The sequence below is a fragment of the Jaculus jaculus genome, chromosome 1 (assembly GCF_020740685.1).
Source record: "Jaculus jaculus isolate mJacJac1 chromosome 1, mJacJac1.mat.Y.cur, whole genome shotgun sequence".
Classification (NCBI taxonomy): domain Eukaryota; kingdom Metazoa; phylum Chordata; class Mammalia; order Rodentia; family Dipodidae; genus Jaculus; species Jaculus jaculus.
The window spans coordinates 34,682,060-34,701,258 of NC_059102.1; the positions used below are offsets into that span (position 1 = coordinate 34,682,060).

The window sequence follows — 19,199 nt, forward strand, 5'->3', positions numbered from 1 at the left end:
GTGTCCTGAGCACAGTGCCTCACTGTGAGGGGACAGCAGCTTCTCCAGGTGGAATGGGCCCAGTCAGCCCACAAAGCCAGCCAGTGAGGATGCTCGACCCAATGGTTCCTCACCAAGGTCCAGGCTGCTGTGTGCAGCTAGTCAGGCTGACCTGGCAGGAGAGGCATCAGAAACTTTTCTGGGATGGGTTTTAGGTACCAAAACTCTTTTATCTGCCCCCAACTCAACAGAAGTCCTTCAAGCGTATTTCTTTTCTTCCATTTTTCTCAAGTGGAGGAAATTACTGAACCCAAGCTTTTGAGTAAGACACATAAAAAAATGTAACGACCACCACCACCACAGCCATTTATTAAGTGCTTGCCAGGCACTGTGCTAAAGCTTTACAGACACTGTTTCAGTTAATCCAACAACCCTGAGGTAGATAATTCCCTGTCCCCCACCCCACATGTGATAATAGTTAAGGAAACTGAGGCTCAGACAGGTGAAGGGAAATTAACCAAGATCAAACCCAGCTGGTAAATAGCAAAACTAGTGAACTGAAGATACACTCTAAAACTCATGCCTTTAAACACTATGCCATTACCTCTAGAAGTTAATGAATACACACTGCTGAGCACAATGAGACCAGAAGGGAGGAGGCAGTTTTCTTTTTTAAACTTGAGTTAGTTCTTATACTTTTAGTAGAATTTGTTTTTGTACTTTTGTAGGAATGGGAAGAGTCTGGATATAAGCTGACCACTGGGACCTTTTCCATTTCCCTTCCATCCAGAGCCTTTCTCATCTGAGGTCGCCACTCCTGACACCAGATCATTCAATATGCTGCTTCCATTCCAGCAGCTTCTGGAATGCAGAGGTGTTACCTGGTAACATGGAGGCAAAGACCTGAGAGAAATTAGGGGACGTTTAGGAAATGAACCTCATTTGTAAACTACTGGACCTGATGGTACCAAGACAGGTTTAGATGGAACACAAAGGCCAGCTCCTCCACTCTGGTTGACGAAGCCCATGTCCCTTCTTGCAGTCTCCTCACTAACTCACTTTACAACTCTAGGTCTCTCCACAACCCATCTGAGGCCTCACCAGTCATAGGCCCATGGGCCTTGAGAATGCCAGTTTCTGAGCCTTTGTCCACCCAGAAATACACCCAAAGTGTTCACCAGGGCTCCATTCAGGTCATTATGACCTAAGACTAAACAGAGCTGGCTAAAAGATAAATGGAAAGGGCTGTTTGAGCCAAAGGGAACTATTCCACGTAGAGACAACAAAGGAACGGCAAGAGGACAGAGCAGACAGAACACAGACTGATCAGGGTAAAGCAAGAGACCTACTTGAGGTCAAGCAGGAGATGAAGAACAGGGGAGATCCCAGAGAGTAGTTCTCATAAAACCAAGCTATCCAATGGGGCAGGGACCTTTTTGACAGGGCCACCATAGAGTCTGGACAAGGGGAAACTGAAAAATCTTTTTAGAGCAGGCAGTGTAAGACAACAGCAAGTGGGCAGGAGCTGTAAGACAAGTAGCTGGAGGTTTTCAAGGTGAGGGTGTCCACTGAAAAGGGCAGACCCTCTAGAACCCTAAGCTACTTCCGTGCATATCCCATCTAGGTAAAACTGGTCATGGGGGCAGGGGGTCACTGCCTGCAGCCCTTGCTAAATTCTGCACCAAGGTTTTGAAGGGTTGAAGAATCAGAGGTAGAGAACTTTCCAGGGAGTGAAACAGCACCATCCTTGAAAAGTTCACATTATAAAAGGAGAAAAGGCCCCTCATCCCTCCTCCTGAGGGAGCCTGGGATCTAAGGATCAAACCACAAAATTCAGAAACAAATACTTGGTGCAACAGTTCTTCAAGTCTGAAGAGACAGAGGGGTAAGTGGTGAGGTAACTCAGACATGGGATAATCTAAGCTTGGTTTGCCATACCTTGAAGACTCAGCCTACTGGCCTTATCACTGGCTCACAGGTCTGGGCCAGGGTCCTCCGTGCCCTATACAGCCATGGCAGCACTGATGGAAGCCTGGAGGACAGGTCCCTGCCTGACCCCAGAATTCAGAGGAGCCTGGAAAGAGCAGTGCACACTTGCCCACCAGCACCAGTCATCTTCCTCACCAGCCCAGATGAGATGTTACTCTTGCACGCTTCCTCTCCAAGCTCCCCGGGGTCTGGTAAGACCTATGCTTCCTTCACATCCTGCAGTGCTGGAACGTGACAAATACTTATCACAGGTAGGGAATCAACAGTGTTGACGATTACAGAAACATTTCCCTAATAGAAAGCACATGTCACATCTCTCCTATTGTTATTCTTTGCCCTCAGGCTTGTATTTGACACTCATCTATCTCCATCTTTGCTGGCTCCTGACCAAAGATGTGTTTCTATATCCACCTCGGGCAGGGGACTGGCCCTGTGATCTGCGAAGAACAAGCCCCACCTACTTGCTGGAACTCCAGAGGGTAGTGGGCTCAGAAGACACTGGCCGTCAGAAAGGGAGTGTCTCCCCACACTGGGCTGGCCCACTGCTAAGGATCCTTCCCCTCTCTGTCTCCTAACAGATTCAGATTAATGATGGCTCATTCCTAATTGTCAAATTTCTTTTCCTTCATCCTGTGTCTAATCACCAGTGACAGAAACCATTACGCAAATGAGAGCATACGACTTCCCCCAACTGTTCACGTTGGTAAAAACCTTGTAATTTAGAGCTCTGATTTGTAGGGGAAGCTGGTCTCCCCCAGGCATCCTGGGCATCTGCTCAACTGATGCCCAGAACAGCTCCTCCTCCACCCTGTAACTCCAACCCTCCAGCAAATATTTGATTTCACAAAACAGTAATCCTCACTGTACTGCTAATATGAAAACAGGATCATGCAACATGGTTGACCTCTACATAAGTTGGCCAAGTCTCTACCTTCCCTTCTCATGTCTGCCTCCCATGCTACCGGCTAGAATGGGGTAAATGCAATGTTTCCTCTGTTGCAAGCCAAACCTAGGTAAGTGAAGGTAAGAGCATTCCTCTCATCCTTGGAGGGTACAGCAAGAGCCTGAATCAAGTGAGTAAGCATCTAGAAATATAACTTCTACTGGATGCACATGCATGTTTGGAGGAGTTATGAGGACCCCTTCAAGGCCACATAATAAAGCCCCAGGATCTACAGCTCAGCCTTCCACAGATCCTCTAAGCCCTCTGCTTGTAATGTGTCTTCACAGTTTCCCCCGTCTCTAGCTGGAGCCCAGAAGGGCTTTCACCCTGAACTGCACCCTCATGGGCTAGGCATGCCTACAGACACTGCCACATGGGTTAGCTCTTAGGGCAGGGCATGTGTGGTTCCAGGGGAGAGAGGCAGGGTGGAGAGTCAATAGAGTTTGGTGTAAATAGAAACAGAGGGCTTGCAGCCGAACAGCATTAGTTTTGAATCTTGATTGCCGCTATTCACTTAATTGCTTTAAGCCAATTTCTTCATCTGAAAAGTGAGAAGCCTACCTTGTAGGGTTGTGAAGAACACATTTTACAAAAGCAATAGGCACAGATTAGGCATCTAAAAATTAAGGGTGGCTACTACCTTACCCAAGGGCCAGAAGCACTCCTGTGAAGACGAACATTAGCCTTCTCTAGAACCCAGCCGCAGAGCACTTGCCTACTGAAGTTGCTCTTCTCTCTCCTCCCCCTCAGCCATCCTAGGCCTGACCTGTGTCAGCGCAGGACACTTGTGATCAGTCAAGTGGCACCAGGCTCCCTGGTGCACTTCACCCACATCTCTGAGGGCAGAGCCACAAATGCAAGAGATCTGCTGAGAATGAAAATAATCTATCATTCCAGTGTAAATGGGCTGTTCAGCCTCCATTTGCCTTGCTCTCTTTGCTGCATTTCTTTTTTTCAAGAAAAGAGATGGAAGCATGGAGTTCACTGCAATCACATTTTTCAGCATTGGCTGTATTTGAAGAGCTATACTTTAGAAGGTACTGTCTGCACACCCACATTGCATTAGAACCCAGAATAGGGTATTAAAATATACACTCCTCTGCAAAATACATGCACAGGTGTACACAAGCATATATGCACATCTTCTCAGTCCATCAGGGCACTGTAAAGTGAGCTAGCTTCAGGGGTAAGAGCCGTAACTCAGGTATTGGTAGTAAACCTTTGGCAAAAAAACAAACAAACCAAAAACACAACAAAAAAAAAGGAGTTATGTATGTGAATAAAACCAGACTACCACTCAGACTTTAGAGGATGATGATAGAGGAGGGGGAGAAGGGACTGGAGAAAGTGGACACAGGACCACCACTCCACCCAATTCCACGGGCCCCATTTCCTCTGAATATATGTGAACAATGACCCTTTGAGTTGTGCAACACTGAGCTGCCCAGCGGTAGGCTGCAGCTCTGATGAGGGTTCCCATGAGTAGCTACTGACAGAATAGGAAATTCTACTTCCATGCTCTACCAGCTAGCTGCCCCACTGGGAGTGTCATGGGACATTACAGCAGGTTTGGCAGAGGCGCTGGCTTTAAAAGGCAAGAGCACACTTTTGCCCTTGCCCTGAGGTGGATGAAAGGTAATGAGTTAGCTGCCTTAGCCTGATCCTGTTGCATCTACTCAGGAAGCCCAGCAGCAGAAGGGGATGTAGCCTGAACAGGAAGGGGAGTTGCCAGTCAGCCTCAAGTAGACTTCAGTGAGACTTGACCAACATAGGATGGCTAAAATCCAAGTTTAAAAGCCGTAGGCTAAATCAGGCAGTATCTGTGACTCACAATGTGTTGTCACACCAGACAAGATAAGCAGGGAGGTTGGCCAGTGAGGACGGACACACACATACAAGTGCGCAAACAAGTGCACACACATAGAGAGATGTATACCCTCGCAGCCTGAAGAACCAGAGCCAGGATAACTCCCTTAACACCTAGCACATGGGCAAGAGCTGGTGCTGAAAGAGAAATGCTGCATGTGTCTGTAATTTGGAACATTTGCACAATACTTGGGTCTTATGTCCCATGGTTCCTCTCTATGTATGGCTTGAGTTTGTAGGTCCCAAATGGAACCCTATCTAATCCTCTCCCACTAGAAGGCTATCCATGCTCCCTAAGACAAGCCTCCTACCCAATTTCCCCATTAGAGTCCCAGCACTGTTCCTACCTGGCCGAGCCCAACTATGCTGCAAAAACTGGCAGAAGGCAGACCGATTTATGGGCAGACTTTGGTCCCCCCAGTCCAGTTGCAGAGGGGATTCAGGAGCATCTCCTGTCTCAGGCTGAGGCACTGAGGCTTCAGGAGATACGGCTGAGAGCCAGAAGTCACAACCTGACTCAGAGGGAGGGAACAAGAATCAGATACATACATGTGTGCATACACACATATACATACACGCACGCGTGCACCCTGAGGTTGACAGACTAACAGAAAGACATGATGACAACCAGAAGCCAGGACTCCACACACTGAATCAGGACTTTAGGTGCAGAGACAGAAGGTGCTGGAGCATAAGAGGCAATGGTGAGAAGTCCTTCCAAATGGGAGTGGAGCGCCAACCACCCTGCCTCGTCCCAAACACCTGCCTCCAGGGCCATGGCAAGAGTCCAGTCCATTAAGTGCAGCGTGCAATACTAGTGCTTGGAGTCTCCTGTCCTCATCAACAAAGCGTGTGGACGGGATAGCAGTCACCTGGCAGGAGGCCTCGATCCCTGGCAGCTAGTTGTAACGGCCCTTGATCATTGTGTTCAACAAGGGCCCCACCTGTGAAGAAACAGAGAAGCCCATCAGAACTGCTTGTCCTTTAGTCCGGGAGTAGGACTGGGAAGCCAAAGACAAAGTGATCATTTAATCTTGTAAAGCTTTTAATCAACCTTCCTGAATGTCAACTCACAATTCTGGGTCTTGGTCCTTTCCTGGAGCCTACTGTTTTACCTTCCCCCTTGTTATGTAGGACACAAAACACGGTGCAGAGAGCTAATAACCCCAAAACACCTAGACTCAATCTGCATGCTTCTCTAGTGTTCCTGAAGAATTTTAACTACTTCTCTATCATCAACAAAAGGCCGCCTGCACTTGGGTTTGGTGCCATCTCCCACCTCTACAGGCATGTCTGAATGCCAAGGCTACCGATGAAGGAGGCAAGACTATTACCATACAAACCTCCCTCCCTTTACCCAATGTGCCAGTACAGAGATGCACCTGGATGCCAAGTAGGACTCTACACTACCTAGAGCAGCCCTAGTCCAGCTGGAAGAGTGCAAGAAGATACTTTATAGCACACTCTCACTCCAGATGAATCCCCTCAGGGGTCCCCAGATGGCACACAAGCCCCATGGGGGACATTACTACCAGCATGGAACAGATTATAATTGATCTGCTAGTCAAGTCCAGCCCTCACCAGAAAACAAGGATTTCCTAAACATGCATATAACCTCTATGGAGAGAGGGCATCAGCGACTGAGACAGAGGAACTATGGAGAATGTCAAACCAACACTGACTTACCTCTTGTGGGTTCCCCAAGGCCTCTCCAAGCATCTTCTCAATGTTTCTCATGATAGCCACTTTCTGATGAGCTTTGAGAGGATATTCAATTCTCTTAGGGGTGGGAGCCCCCTACAAAACAAGCAGTAGCTCAGGAAATGCCTTTAGTAAGCAGGTTTCAGTGTTACCCTTCTGCTCCTAGGACCATCCTCCCTTCTAAAAAACTAATTCCATCCCATCACTTTAAACTCCCTGGAAATCACTTCTGAGGTTGGTCAGCCATCCCTCCAAGCCAAAACCACTTCCTAAACCTACTTCTCCCCAGCCCAGTTCCATATGGGCAAAACACCTAGAGCAAAAATCAAAGAACAACCAAAAAGTCCCCAACAATATTCACCTTATACCAGAAGTTCACAGTGATGGTAATCCCCCCATTCAGTAAAGACTCTATATGGTGCCACCTACAAGAAAACAAATAGGCTCCTGTTTACTTTTCAGAGACGGGATGAAAAACTAGGAAGAGCCCAGTTCAGGGGAACAGCAGAAACATTTTTACATTCATTCTGTAAAACACAGTGGGCAAGAGACTGTGGTGTACAGACTCCAAATACCAAAGAAGTTTCTCTAGCTATAAGCTTCTGGGATCTCTTTAGATCTGAGGAATTATTCTCTGTTCTTAAGAGATAGGATTGTCATGTCTCCCATGCTCAGTATGTTCACACTTGGACAGATTAATCTTGCAGACCACATAAAAACAACCCTGCCACAACTCAAAAGGGACACAGATAAAGCTTTCCAGGGAATAGAGCAAGAAGTCTTCAAGAGGTCCCCGTCCCTAGCCTTCTCCTCACCAGTACATTGGGATGTAAAGAACATCACCAGGGCCAACCACTGTTTCATAACCAACCACATTTTGGAAATTGGGGAACCTCTCATAGTCAGGATTGTCAAAGTCCACCTAAAGATCAAAAAAAAAGAAAAAAAGATCAGTCAGTCACCAAAGCTCTACCAATGATTCCCATGTGCGACTAGCAACTATGTGTGGCAACTTAAAAAAAAAAAAAAGTCTTAAAAATGTCTAGAACTTGCATCCAGCAAAAGATTCAATACACAATAAACTCCTCTCTCCCTCTTCTTTCAGAAAAGTTCAGGCAGTTCATGCTTGCATGTTACATGCTAATGAATCTTGGGCTTCAGTGCTCCTAGGATCTGAAGACCTCAACAGTCTGAGGATAGGAGGAGTTAGAATTCATCCATCACCTCTAAACCCTTACAAACTTTCTCCCCAAAACAAATTCTACCAGAAAGGACTCCTATATGCATGAAGTAACTAAGCAGGAAAGAGGAGGATTTCTCAGCTGGCCATAAAAGTCAACCATATGCTTCACTTAGATCCAGAAAATATACAGACAATATCTCAATTTCATGTACCCATCTTCATGTCAAAAATAATAGTACACATGACAAAAAAATTAAAGTGACAGAGACATACATATTTTGTTCAGTCAAACTCAATAACCCAAGTCTACCAACATTAATGATGGGGTCTGACCCCAACAATTAGCTCTACAGGCTGTTTATACTTACAAATATCTGGGAACCACCATAAAAGCCTGGAATAGGAAAGCTACACTGTAAAATTATCCTGTGGGCTTGTTTGTAAGGCAAGACCAGACAGCAATCCAAACCTGACATACCACCAAAGGGTAAGGCAAGAACATTCCAGCCTTTGATCTCAAAGGCATTCCTAGGATTTGAGTTCTATACCCTCCTCGGACCACATAAGCTCACCTGGCTCTGTCTGTCACACGGGTGATGGACAGGGTATGGATAGAGGCACTCAAACTGATCTGGAGGAAATAAGATGCATCGCTTGTGGCCTTTTATCTGAGCAAAGAAGTTCTGTTGCTCATCATAGTGAGCAGGTGTCACATTTCCTGTGGGAAGAAAGACATCTCAGTTGGCTCTTACTGCATGGATGAAATGCAGAGCTCAGTGCTGGAGTGAAATCCAGCTTACTCTCCCAGCTAAGGGCTCCAAATCAAATCTGAGGCAGAATCAAGGAAACTAACTGTATATCTTAGCAAACTAGGTGTTACATTTTATGGGTAGTAACACCAGAAACAACCAGTGGATAAGGGGCTATCATCGGCTAGTAAGGCAGACTTTCTTAAATGATGTCTGATGTCCTTCAAAATGATACTCACAAGTGTGGGAGGGCACTATACTGTGCATACTTGCACTCTTCTTGACTATGGCAAGAGTCAAGGAAAGCAAGAAAGTCAGCAATGACTGAATGACTGGTACCAACAAAGCACACACCATCTATTCTGAGGAGTTAGCCAGTCATTTTAAGTGCTTTGAAGAAGTCCTTGCTCTTCTGGAGCCCAGAGGTTCTCAACTATTGCTCATCTTTTAGCACACCTGTGGGATGCAGCACTTCTCAAAGCAACACTGGGACTCAATGGAGCTGCTGACTCGGGAAGATCACGTTACCTTACTGAAGAGGAAGGTTATAGTTTAAGTAAGATTATATAATTTAAAATACCACCTTGGCCAGGCTTTGTACTGTAGACCTGTAATCCCAGCTACTAGGGTGGTTGAGGCAAGAGGATTGTAAGTTCAAGGCCAACCTGGGAAACTTAAGAGAGAGCCTGTCTCAAAATACAAATTCCGGGGCTGGAGAGATGGCTTAGCGGTTAAGCGCTTGCCTGTGAAGCCTAAGGACTCCGGTTCCAGGCTCAACTCCCCAGGACCCACGTTAGCCAGATGCATAAGGGGGCACACGCGTCTGGACTTTGTTTGCAGTGGCTGGAGGCCCTGGCGTGCCCATTCTCTCTCTCTCTCTCTCTCTCTCTCTGTGTGTGTGTGTGTTGCTCTCAAATAAATAAATAAACAATAAAAAAATTAAAAAAAAAATACAAATTCCATGGAAAGGACTAAGGATATAGTTCAGTGGTACATCATTTGCGTAGCATGTGCTAGGCCCTAGGTTCAATCACCCTCCCCACCAAAATATACACTACATAAATGACATACATAAAATGCCACCTTGAATTAGTTCTGACCTAGTGCATGTGTTCTATCTACTCCTGTGTAACAGAGGTCACATTCTTTTCCTTTGTATAAACCTTGCGTTTTAAAAACATTCCCATATGGGCATGGTGGCACACACCTGCAATCCCAGCACTTGAGGGGCTAAGGCAGAAGAACTGCTGCAAGTTTGAGGTCAGCCTAGACTACATAAGGGAGTTGAAGGCCAACCTAGGATTAAGAGCAAAACCCTGTCTTAAACAAACAAGCAAATAAATAAAAAGTAAAAAAAAAAAAAATTCCTCAGGCCTGCTTGGGTATGCCAAAACATCCTCAAAGGAGAGTTGCTCTTGTCTCTACTAGAGGAATCCACTTCCCTGTACTTTACCACAGGGGAAAAAGCAATAGTTACGAATAACTTAGAATCAAGGAAACCAGAACTGACTTCTTGGTAGACCAACCAAAAGCTGGCTTCAAAGGAGCAGGTCAGTGTCAACTCATATGTTGCAATGCTGGAAACCTTTTTACTATTGCTAGCAAAGGGTCCAAATCTGGGAAAAAGGACAATCAAAAGAGAGGAGACTTGAGCACTCAATCAGGCCAATGATAAACGTTTATTCACCATTTACGAAACACCTACTGAAGACCTAGCACTGCTATAGTGTTTCTTCTCCAGAATACAGCTTATATACATTTTCCATTTTTTATTAAAAAAATCAGAAAAACACATTCAAATATTTCTTGTGTGCACCTAAAATTGTTTATCAGGAAATGCTAACAACCATAACATGCAGTACCTAAAGGGAGGAAAACCTGAGAAAATGGGAGACGGAGGAAGGAGAGACTCATGGCCAATACCTACTTATACCTTTTGAACTCCATAAATACATCACTTATTTAAAAGACAATCTTAAGGACTAGGAAAATGGCTCAGCAGTTGAGACGCTGGCTTGCAAAGTCTGCTGGCCCAGGTTCAATTCCCCAGGACCCAAATAAAGACAGATGCAAACAAGTAGCATGTGTATCTGGAGTTCATTTACAGCAGCGAGAGGCCCCTTGTGTATCCTTTACTCTCTCCACTCAATAAACAAATTTTTTTTTAAAACATAAAAGATGGGTCAGGGAGATGGCTTAGCAATTAAGGGGCTTGCCAGCAAAGCCAAAGGACCTAGGTTTGGTTCACCAGTACCCACATAAAGCCAGATGCAAAAGGTAGCACATGCATCTGGAGTCCATCTGCAGTGGCTGGAAGTCTTAGTGTGCCTATTCTCTTCCTATCTGCCTCCCCCCCCAAAAAATATATAGTTTTTTTTTTTTTTTTTTAAAAAGAGAGAAGGTTGTATCTAAATTAGAAAAATAAAGTTTAATTTTTTTTTGAAAAATGGATAAAAACCTCAATACAGACAGACGTTAACAGAGAAACAGCAACATTTCAGTATATGCACTCACAGAAGAGCTAAGGGGGGAAAGGTTTGTGGTATGAGTACACGTGTGCATATGGGCATATGTGTGGGCAGATGCACATGTACATGGCCAGAGGTCGACTTCAGGTGTCCTCCTCCCTTACTCTCCACTTCATTTACTGAAGTGTCTTTCAGATGAACCCAGAGTGCACTGATTCAGTTAATCCAACTGGCTGGCTCACTCTGGGGAGCCTGTCTCTCCCTCCCCCAGTAATGGGATTATAGGCAGGCTGCCATGCCAACCTGAGATTTACATGGGTGCTGGGGTCCAAACTTAGGTGATCATGCTTGTGCAAAAGCACTTCATCAGCTGAGCCATCTCCCCAGACCCAAGGGAACTGTTTTGTAAGAGTGCATGACACTATCTTAAAATTTTAAGACATCCATTATTTCATTTAATCACTTTCAAATTATTACTATGTTCCTTTTCCAGGAAGGAACATGAGGAAGCCAAGGCTTTAAAAGTTCAGTGACTTGTTTAAAGGCATGGAACTAAGTAAGTGGTTGAAGCAAGATTAGAAATCAGATTTGCAGGACTCTAAGCCATGCTGCCTTCTGAGGAATTTCTTACCTTCCATGCCGATTAGCAGCAAGTTAGAGGTCAGCTGTCCCCAGCCACGCTTTCCCTGTTGTTTATTAATCCAGTTCCAGTTAAAACCCAAGAAGTCCATGACAATCTTCTTGCCCACGGTGTCATTGAGTGTTTGTTGTAGATATAACCTACATTCCCCAAGAAAAAATTCTATCAGTGCATGCAACAGTCCCTGGCATGACCCCCTACATCTGGAAATGCAAGTGAAAATCCACACCAGTATCTCCAACAGAAAACAGCTAGTCAGGTTAAGTCTTGAAAAATATGGATTCTCACAGAACTGAATTTGTACCTTTCCACTGTAATGGACTGTAACACTGTTCATCAGGAGTAACTCTTCCCCGTGGGAAAGTTACTCTTCTCTGCCTACTGAAGGCAGGTTTGCTTATTTAACATATTTTGACCAATGAAATATCCAAAGAAGGGATATGTGTTGCTTCCAAGTGTAATTTAAAAGACACAGTATACACAGCCCTATTTTTCCCTAAGCTACAACAGCTAAATTCAAAATAGTAACTACTGGGATAATCTGGGTCCCAGAATCAACTATGACAAACATGTATAGGAGAGGGAAAAATAACAAAACCAAAACTTTGTTTCAGGCCACTAGGCTTTGTTTGAAGTCTAGTTTATCTTAACTGATTTAGCCAGCTATCTGTAGCAGCCTTCTACAGATGTGATATAAGTAGGGGATCTCATCTGGGGCATGCTCAAGGTGCCTAGATACCCAAAGGTCACAAGTTATTTAAGAAAAGTGTGTGTCTCTGTCTCTCTGATTCATAAATAGGTAAACAAGCAAACAAACAGACCCAAACCAGTCCTGTCCTGGTCCTTCGAAGGCTCCAAAGCGTTTCATGGCCCAAATTTAACAGATATGACAGTATTAATTAGAAATTTTACTTACCCAGTTAGAAAAACTATTATAAGAAACCTTAACAACTCAAATATAATCTTTAGACTCTTTCTAAATTATAATATATGTAATTTTGTTTCTTTCCTTATTTTGTTACAGAGTCTGTTGTTGCTCAGGCTGGCCTCACACTTACTATGGAATGGAGGCTGGCCTTGAACTTGATCCTCTTGCCTCTACCTCATTAGTGCTGAGATCATAGGCATGTGCCACCATGCCAAATATAATACATACTTACAGAAAAATTATGCAAGTAGGACTTAGATAAGCCCAAGAGAGAAATGTAAGCATTTCTACTGAGTAACAAATGCTTGAATAGGATTCTAACACTTTTTAACCAATCTGAACAGCATGTACAATTTATAGTAGAGTTGGCTGGTGTTAAGATCAGATAATAAGACAAAACTTGCAAAAAGTATTAAGTTTCCTTGAAGATTCTTTAATCACAGCAAAATGCAAAGTGCCTTTATCACACATGTATCAAGACACAAAGTACACTAAGAGGCAAGAAATTTCAGAAGATTCATGTGTCTAATCTCATGTTCATTCTAGGGCCTATGCACTGGAATTACACACTCCACCAGCACCATTCAAACAAATTTCTCCCTTAATGTTGAGTGTTTCTGGAACCCTACACATGCTACACTGTATTAAATTTGAGGAAGCTAATGTAGGGGACTCAAATCAGTCTTTTTAAAATATTTTACTTATGAAAGGGAGTCAGAGAAAGAGAGAAAATAAATATGAATATGGGTACACCAGGCCCTCTAACTCCAGATGCATGTGCTACCTTATGCATCTGGCTTTACATGGATAACTGGAGAACTGAACCTGAGTCCTTAGGCTTTGCAGGGAAGCACCATAACCACTAAGTCATCTCTGCAGCCCACAAACCAGTTTTGGAAAGACATAAAGGACAGATCAATCACAGTGCAGACTTCGTAAACACTTTTGGTAAAGTCCCAACAGGAAAACTGCTCAGTGTCAAGAAGAAAAAAAGACATTTAAAAATCTATTTGGGGCTGGAGAAATGGCTCAGTAGTTGAGGTGCTTGCCTGCAAAGCCTAATAACCTGGGTTCGATTCCCCAGTACCCATGTAAAGCCAGACGCACAAAGTAGCACACATATCTGGACTTCATTTGCAGTGGCTAGAGGCCATGGCACACCCATTCTGTCTCTGCTTCCAAATGAATAAATGAGTTTTTAAAAATTGAAGAATCACTTTCCTAAGTATATCTATTTGCTAACATAAGTGCAGCATGGAATATCAACAACCAGTCTAATCTGATCAGAGAACCTTAAACCCAAAACCAAAACAAAATACTTTTCAGCCACGTATGCTGGTACATGCCTTTAATCCCAAAACCTGGGAGGCAGAGGAAGGAGGACTGCCATGAGTTCAAGGCCACCCTGAGACTACATAGTGAATTCCAGGTCAGACTGAGCTAGAGTGAGACCCTACCTTGAAAAACCAACACACACACACGCATATTTTTTTTTCCAGCCTAAACTGTCTCAAGCACCATACTTGTCTTTTAGGACAAAGGCTGCAAACTGGCCATCTTAGAGCTAAATTCAACAATAATTCTGTTGTCCCATACATCTTGTTTTTTTTAAGAATATTATTTATTTATTTATTTGAGAGCGACAGACAGAGAGAGGCAGAGAGAGAGAATGGGCTCTCCAGGGCCTCCAGCCACTGCAAACTAACTCCAGACGCATGCGCCCCCCCCCTTGTGCATCTGGCTAACATGGGTCCTGGGGAATTGAGCTTTGAACTGGGGTCCTTAGGCTTCTCAGGCAAGCATTTAACCGCTAAGCCATTTCTCCACCCTATTGTTTTTGTTTTTTAAAATTGGGTGAGCTGCCTTATGATTTAAAAGTCATAAGATATTAAGGGGGAGCTGAAAAGATGGAGTATAGCTTAAATGTGCTTGTTTGTAAAGCCTGCCAGCCAGGGTTCAATTCTGTGTCACTCATGTGAGCTGGATACAAAATGTGATACAAGTGGAGGGACATACACACACACACACACACACACACACACACAAATACACATACGTGAATTTGTTTGTTTGTTTCTGTTTTTCAAGATAGGACCTACTCTAGCCCAGGCTGACCTGTAATTCACTATGTTGTCTCAGGGTGGCCTTGAACTCATGGCAATCCTCCTACCTCTGCCTCCCAAGTACTGGGATTAAAGGCGCGAGTCACTAAGTCCAACTCCTACAATTTTTTTTTTTTTTATTTAAGATTCCTCATGTTGCAACACTAAGACAACACTCCCAAATGAAAACAAGCCAAGTGGGCTGCCCGTGAAGCCAAAGGACCTAGGTTCGATTCCCCAGAACCCACGTAAGCCAGATACACATGGTGGCACATGCATTTGGAGTTTGTTTGCAGTGGCTAGAGGACCTGGTGTGCTCATTCTCTTTCTTTCTTTCTCTCTCTCTCTCAATAAGTAATTTTTTTTAAATAAAAAGCCAAGTAATGACTTCTCACATTGAAAAGCTATATGCCTTCAGCTTTACTGTAATTCCCAAACAGACACGTTCATCTGCCTGATCCTTCAAGGCAACTGTGACTCTCAGTTAAATGCGAATAATATCCTTCAAACTAGAAAACTGCCTGTAGCCTCAAGAACCACTAAGAAGTCAAAGTCCCTACAGGACAGAAGAGCAGAACACTCGTTCAGCAGGACATTAGAGGCATGAGAGACGGCAATCTCTTCTCACTAAACCTTCAAGTACAGGAAGATGGATGCCTCAAATCTACTGCAAAATGGAGACAGAGCAACTTACCTCTCTTCTCTTCCTCGCTGCTGTATGTCCTGCAGCTTCTCCACAAACTCATGAAATTTCATCTCTTCCCTGTTGGACCTCGGCTTAAAGTTCTGGAAATTAGCCATCTTCTTCTCATCATAGTATAAGAACTTATGGGTGCTGGCACTGTACACAGAGAAATCTCCGTTGCCAATATTCTCTTGTAGGTAGTCAAGGTCCCACTTCAGAGCAGGATACACAAGATTTGTGTCTGTGAGCACCACAGGCTCCTAAGCAAAAGCACCAGGAGGGAAAAAGCAAGTGAAGTCACTCCGAGGAGCTGGCGGGTCCTTCTTTTTTTTCCAACTACTTTTCAAAATCACAATTCCTCCCAGTCCATGCCAAGAACTCGCGTACCGGTTTGCCTGCCTCTCCAGCATCCCTTAAAGCCCAGCCCCGGCCCGGCCACTTTCCCACCGCTCCTCCCGATTGGGTCCCTTCGCCCAGCCCCGCCCCCCACCTCGTTCTCAATGAGCTCCTCCGCCCGGGGGTCGCTCTGACTCAGACGCGGGATGGGCCGGGTCGGGAAGCTATAACTTCGCAGCTGGGACTCGTCCCAGGCGGCGCTCGGGATTTCAGCCTCTTCCCGGGGCTCTCCTGAGCCAGAGGCGGCAGCCTCGGCCGCCGTCGCCGCCATCTCTGCTCCGGGGATAGCCCACCGGAAGCGGAAGCCCCGCCCCTTCCGGATGCAACAACCACGGACATCATAGAGATGAGCTGCAAGAGAGACCGGTCCAGACACATGAAGAAGGTGGGGTCGTGGTCTGGACGAGCGCCTCCACATGGTCACCTGAGGCTCTACATCTTAGGTTCCACTCCTGCAGGACTGGAGCTGCAAGCTATTCCTTAGAATTCTACAGCCCAGGGATGCACACCTGGCTAGCCAGGGTACAGAATATCGCTACCTCAGTAGGCCCGGGTCTACACAAGAGGCAACGAAAAGGACAAGACTTGTTAAATTTTAAACTTTACACTAGTTTGTGGGGAGAGAAGGAAACGCCTTTTTTGTTTGTTTTTTCAAGGCCAGGTTTCACTCTAGCCCAGGCTTGACCTGAACTCATTTTGAACAGCCCAAGCTCAAACTCACAGTGATCCTCCCACCTCAGCCTCCCAAATTCTTGGACTAAAGGTATGTGCTACCACACCTGGCTAAACTCTTGAGCTACCTAAAGAATCACCAAGTGAGGTAACCCAGACCCAGAAAGTCAAATGTTGTATGTTCTTTCTCATATATAGATCCTAGCTACAAATGTTTAGATTTGTATGTGAGTTGGAGTAAAAGTCAGTAGTACAGGCCAGGAAACTAGAAAGGGACCCTGAGAGGGGAAGGGGTAGGGAGGACATAAGGGGAGGGTATTGTATATGTAAGTAGAAGAGTAGGTCACTGGGGATGGAATGGCCTAAGTGGGGTCAGGGGAAGGGATTGAGTAAAGGAAGGGTAGGAGGAGAGTTAATCAAAATTTAAGATATTATGAATAAGCCATATGGAAACCTACTTGTTTGGATAATTGTACACCCAGAAGGCATAGACTGTTACTAGAAAAATTTCAGTATCAGGGTGGGATACCTTCCTGTGAGTTGTTGGCCAGGGAGGTCCCTGATGCCCCAAAACAAAATGGGCCATTTCTAAGACTCTTGGTTACCCACCAGAACTAGATGGTAGTAAGAACCTATGGCTGAAGACTCCAAATGGTTGGGCTACAGGTCACAGAAATCAAGCTGGAGCTGAGCTGGAAAATTCTTCCCTGTTGACTAGCTGTCAGAAAGCTGGAAAAAAGCTATCCTGCATGCAACCCTTTGGAAGAAAGAAGTCATCATTGGTGTTAAACAGCAGTGGACCTTGAAAGCCCTAAGATGGGTGCGAGCCAGGACAAATGTGCCAACTGGTACAATAGTGGCATGTCTGTTATGGAGGAAACCAAACACTCTCTAATTGTACTGAAGGCCCACTCCACAGGTAGGAATACATGCCTAGTACTGCAAATGAAGTCTATGGCTGGGGAGGTCATGAACCCTAGGGGAGTAACACCTGCTATTGTTTGATTAAATGCATATATTATGCCCACCAAACTACTCTGTAAGCACTTTTAAATATTTATATCCATATATATATTGGTTTTTCAAGGTAGGGTCTCACTCTAGCCCAGGCTGACCTGGAATTCACTATGGACTCTCAGGGTGGCCTCAAACTCACAGCAATACTCCTACCTCTGCCTCCCAAGTGCTGGGATTAAAGGCGTGCGCCACCACACCCGGTTTATATCCATATATATATATTTTGTTTGTTTGTTTGTTTGTTTTTGTTTTTCGAGGTAGGGTCTCACTCTGGTCCAGGCTGACCTGGAATTAACTCTGTCATCTCAGGGTGGCCTTGAACTCATGGCAATCCTCCTACCTCTGCCTCCCGAGTGCTGGGATTAAAGGCGTGTGCCACCACGCCCGGCTCATATCCATGTATTTTTAACTTTATTGACAGCTTCCATAATTATAAACAATCAACCATAATAATTCCTTCCTCTTCCCCATTCCCTCCCCTCTCAAATCCACCCTCAATCATATCTCCTGTCCTTTTCAATTAGTTTCTCTTTTATTTTGATGTCATCATCTTTTCCTCCTATTATGAAGATCTTACGTAGGCAGTGTCAGGCACTGTGAGGTCATGAATATCAAGGCCATTTTGTGTTTGGAAGATTGCATTGTAAGCAGTCCTAACCTTCCTTTGGCTCTTACATTTTTTTCTGTCACCTCTTCTTCAATGGACCCTGAGCCTTGGAAAGTGTGATAGAGATATCTCAGTGATAAACAACACACTCTCACTTCTTCTCAGCACTATGGTGGCTTTTGAATCACTCCAGTGGCCACTACCATCTGAAAAGAGAAACTTCTCTAACCAAAAGTGAGAGTAGCATTAATGTATGGGTATAAACATTTTAAAAAGTGCTTACAGGGAGCCAGGTATGGCAGCTCATGCCTTTAATTCCAGCACTCAGGAGGCAGAGGTAGGAGGATTGCTATGAGTTCGAGACCACCCTGAGACTACATAGTGAATTCCAGGTCAGCCTGAGCTAGAGTGAGACCCTACCTCGAAAACAAAAACAAAAAAAAAAATAGTGCTTACAGGGCAGTTTAGTGGGCATAATAACACACATTTAGCCAGACAACAGCAGGTGTTACTTCCCTAGGGCTCATGGCCTCTCCAGCCACAGACTTTTGGCTAGGTTTTTAGTACCAGTTATGTATTCCGTCCCATGAAGCGGTCCTCCACTCCAATTAGACAGTGGTTGGTTTCCCCATAACAGACATGCCACAATTGCACCAGTTGGCATATTTGGCCTGGCTGGCTCATCTTAAGGCTTGCAAGGCTGCTATTTAACACCACTGATGACATCTTTGCCATAGGGCTGCATCAGCATAGCTTTTTTCAGCTTTCTGTCAGTTAGTCAACAGGGAGGATATACCCATATCCTAATGCTACTCTTAGAACTCAGTAATAAAAAGAAAACTCATGAGCTGGAGAGATGGCTCAGTGGTTAAAGGCACTTGTTTGCAAAGCACGACAGCCTATGTTGAATTTCCATTACATGCCCATTCTCTCTCTCTCTCACCCTCTCTCTCTCTCTTTGCAAATAAATAAAAAAAAATTTTTGAAAAGAAAATAGTTAAAATGGACAAAAGACTTATTGGTCATAATATAGTAGAAAAATAGCCACATAACTACATGAAAAGGAAAGAACAGGAAAGTTTGTCCCAGAGGATCATAAAACTTTCTGTATACAAGAAAGAAAAAAAAATTACAAAAACATGTGGTATTTTTTTTTCCCCAGATCTATGGAAAGAACAGGTGCATATAAATGGAATCCAAGTCTTGGAGTATATCAGAAAAAAATTCTCAGCTAATTATGGTGGCACATGCCAATACTCCCAGCACTTGAAAGG

At 44.5% G+C, this 19,199-nt stretch overlaps 1 protein-coding gene across 1 annotated transcript; it reads right to left on the reverse strand.

The window, feature by feature from the left end:
- Positions 1-330: 330 nt before the first annotated feature.
- Hif1an (hypoxia inducible factor 1 subunit alpha inhibitor) lies at positions 331-15,911 on the reverse strand. The gene is made up of 8 exons (XM_004659446.3): positions 15,724-15,911; positions 15,243-15,493; positions 11,510-11,658; positions 8,234-8,379; positions 7,294-7,400; positions 6,840-6,903; positions 6,464-6,574; positions 331-5,721 (listed from the first exon to the last, which is right to left on the reverse strand). The coding sequence occupies exons 1-8, from the start codon at positions 15,898-15,900 to the stop codon at positions 5,677-5,679; spliced, it is 1,050 nt and encodes a 349-aa protein (XP_004659503.2). The 5' UTR covers positions 15,901-15,911; the 3' UTR covers positions 331-5,676.
- Between the last annotated feature and the right edge of the window lie 3,288 nt (positions 15,912-19,199).

Coding starts and splice junctions, on each gene's coding strand:
- Hif1an (XM_004659446.3), bottom strand. CDS start 15,900: ATGGCGGCGACGGCGGCCGAGGCTGCCGCCTCTGGCTCAGGAGAGCCC. Junction 11,659..15,242: donor CAGCGAGGAAGAGAAGAGAG/GTAAGTTGCTCT, acceptor TGGGGAATGTAG/GTTATATCTACAACAAACAC. Junction 6,575..6,839: donor CTGTGAACTTCTGGTATAAG/GTGAATATTGTT, acceptor CTTGTTTTGTAG/GGGGCTCCCACCCCTAAGAG.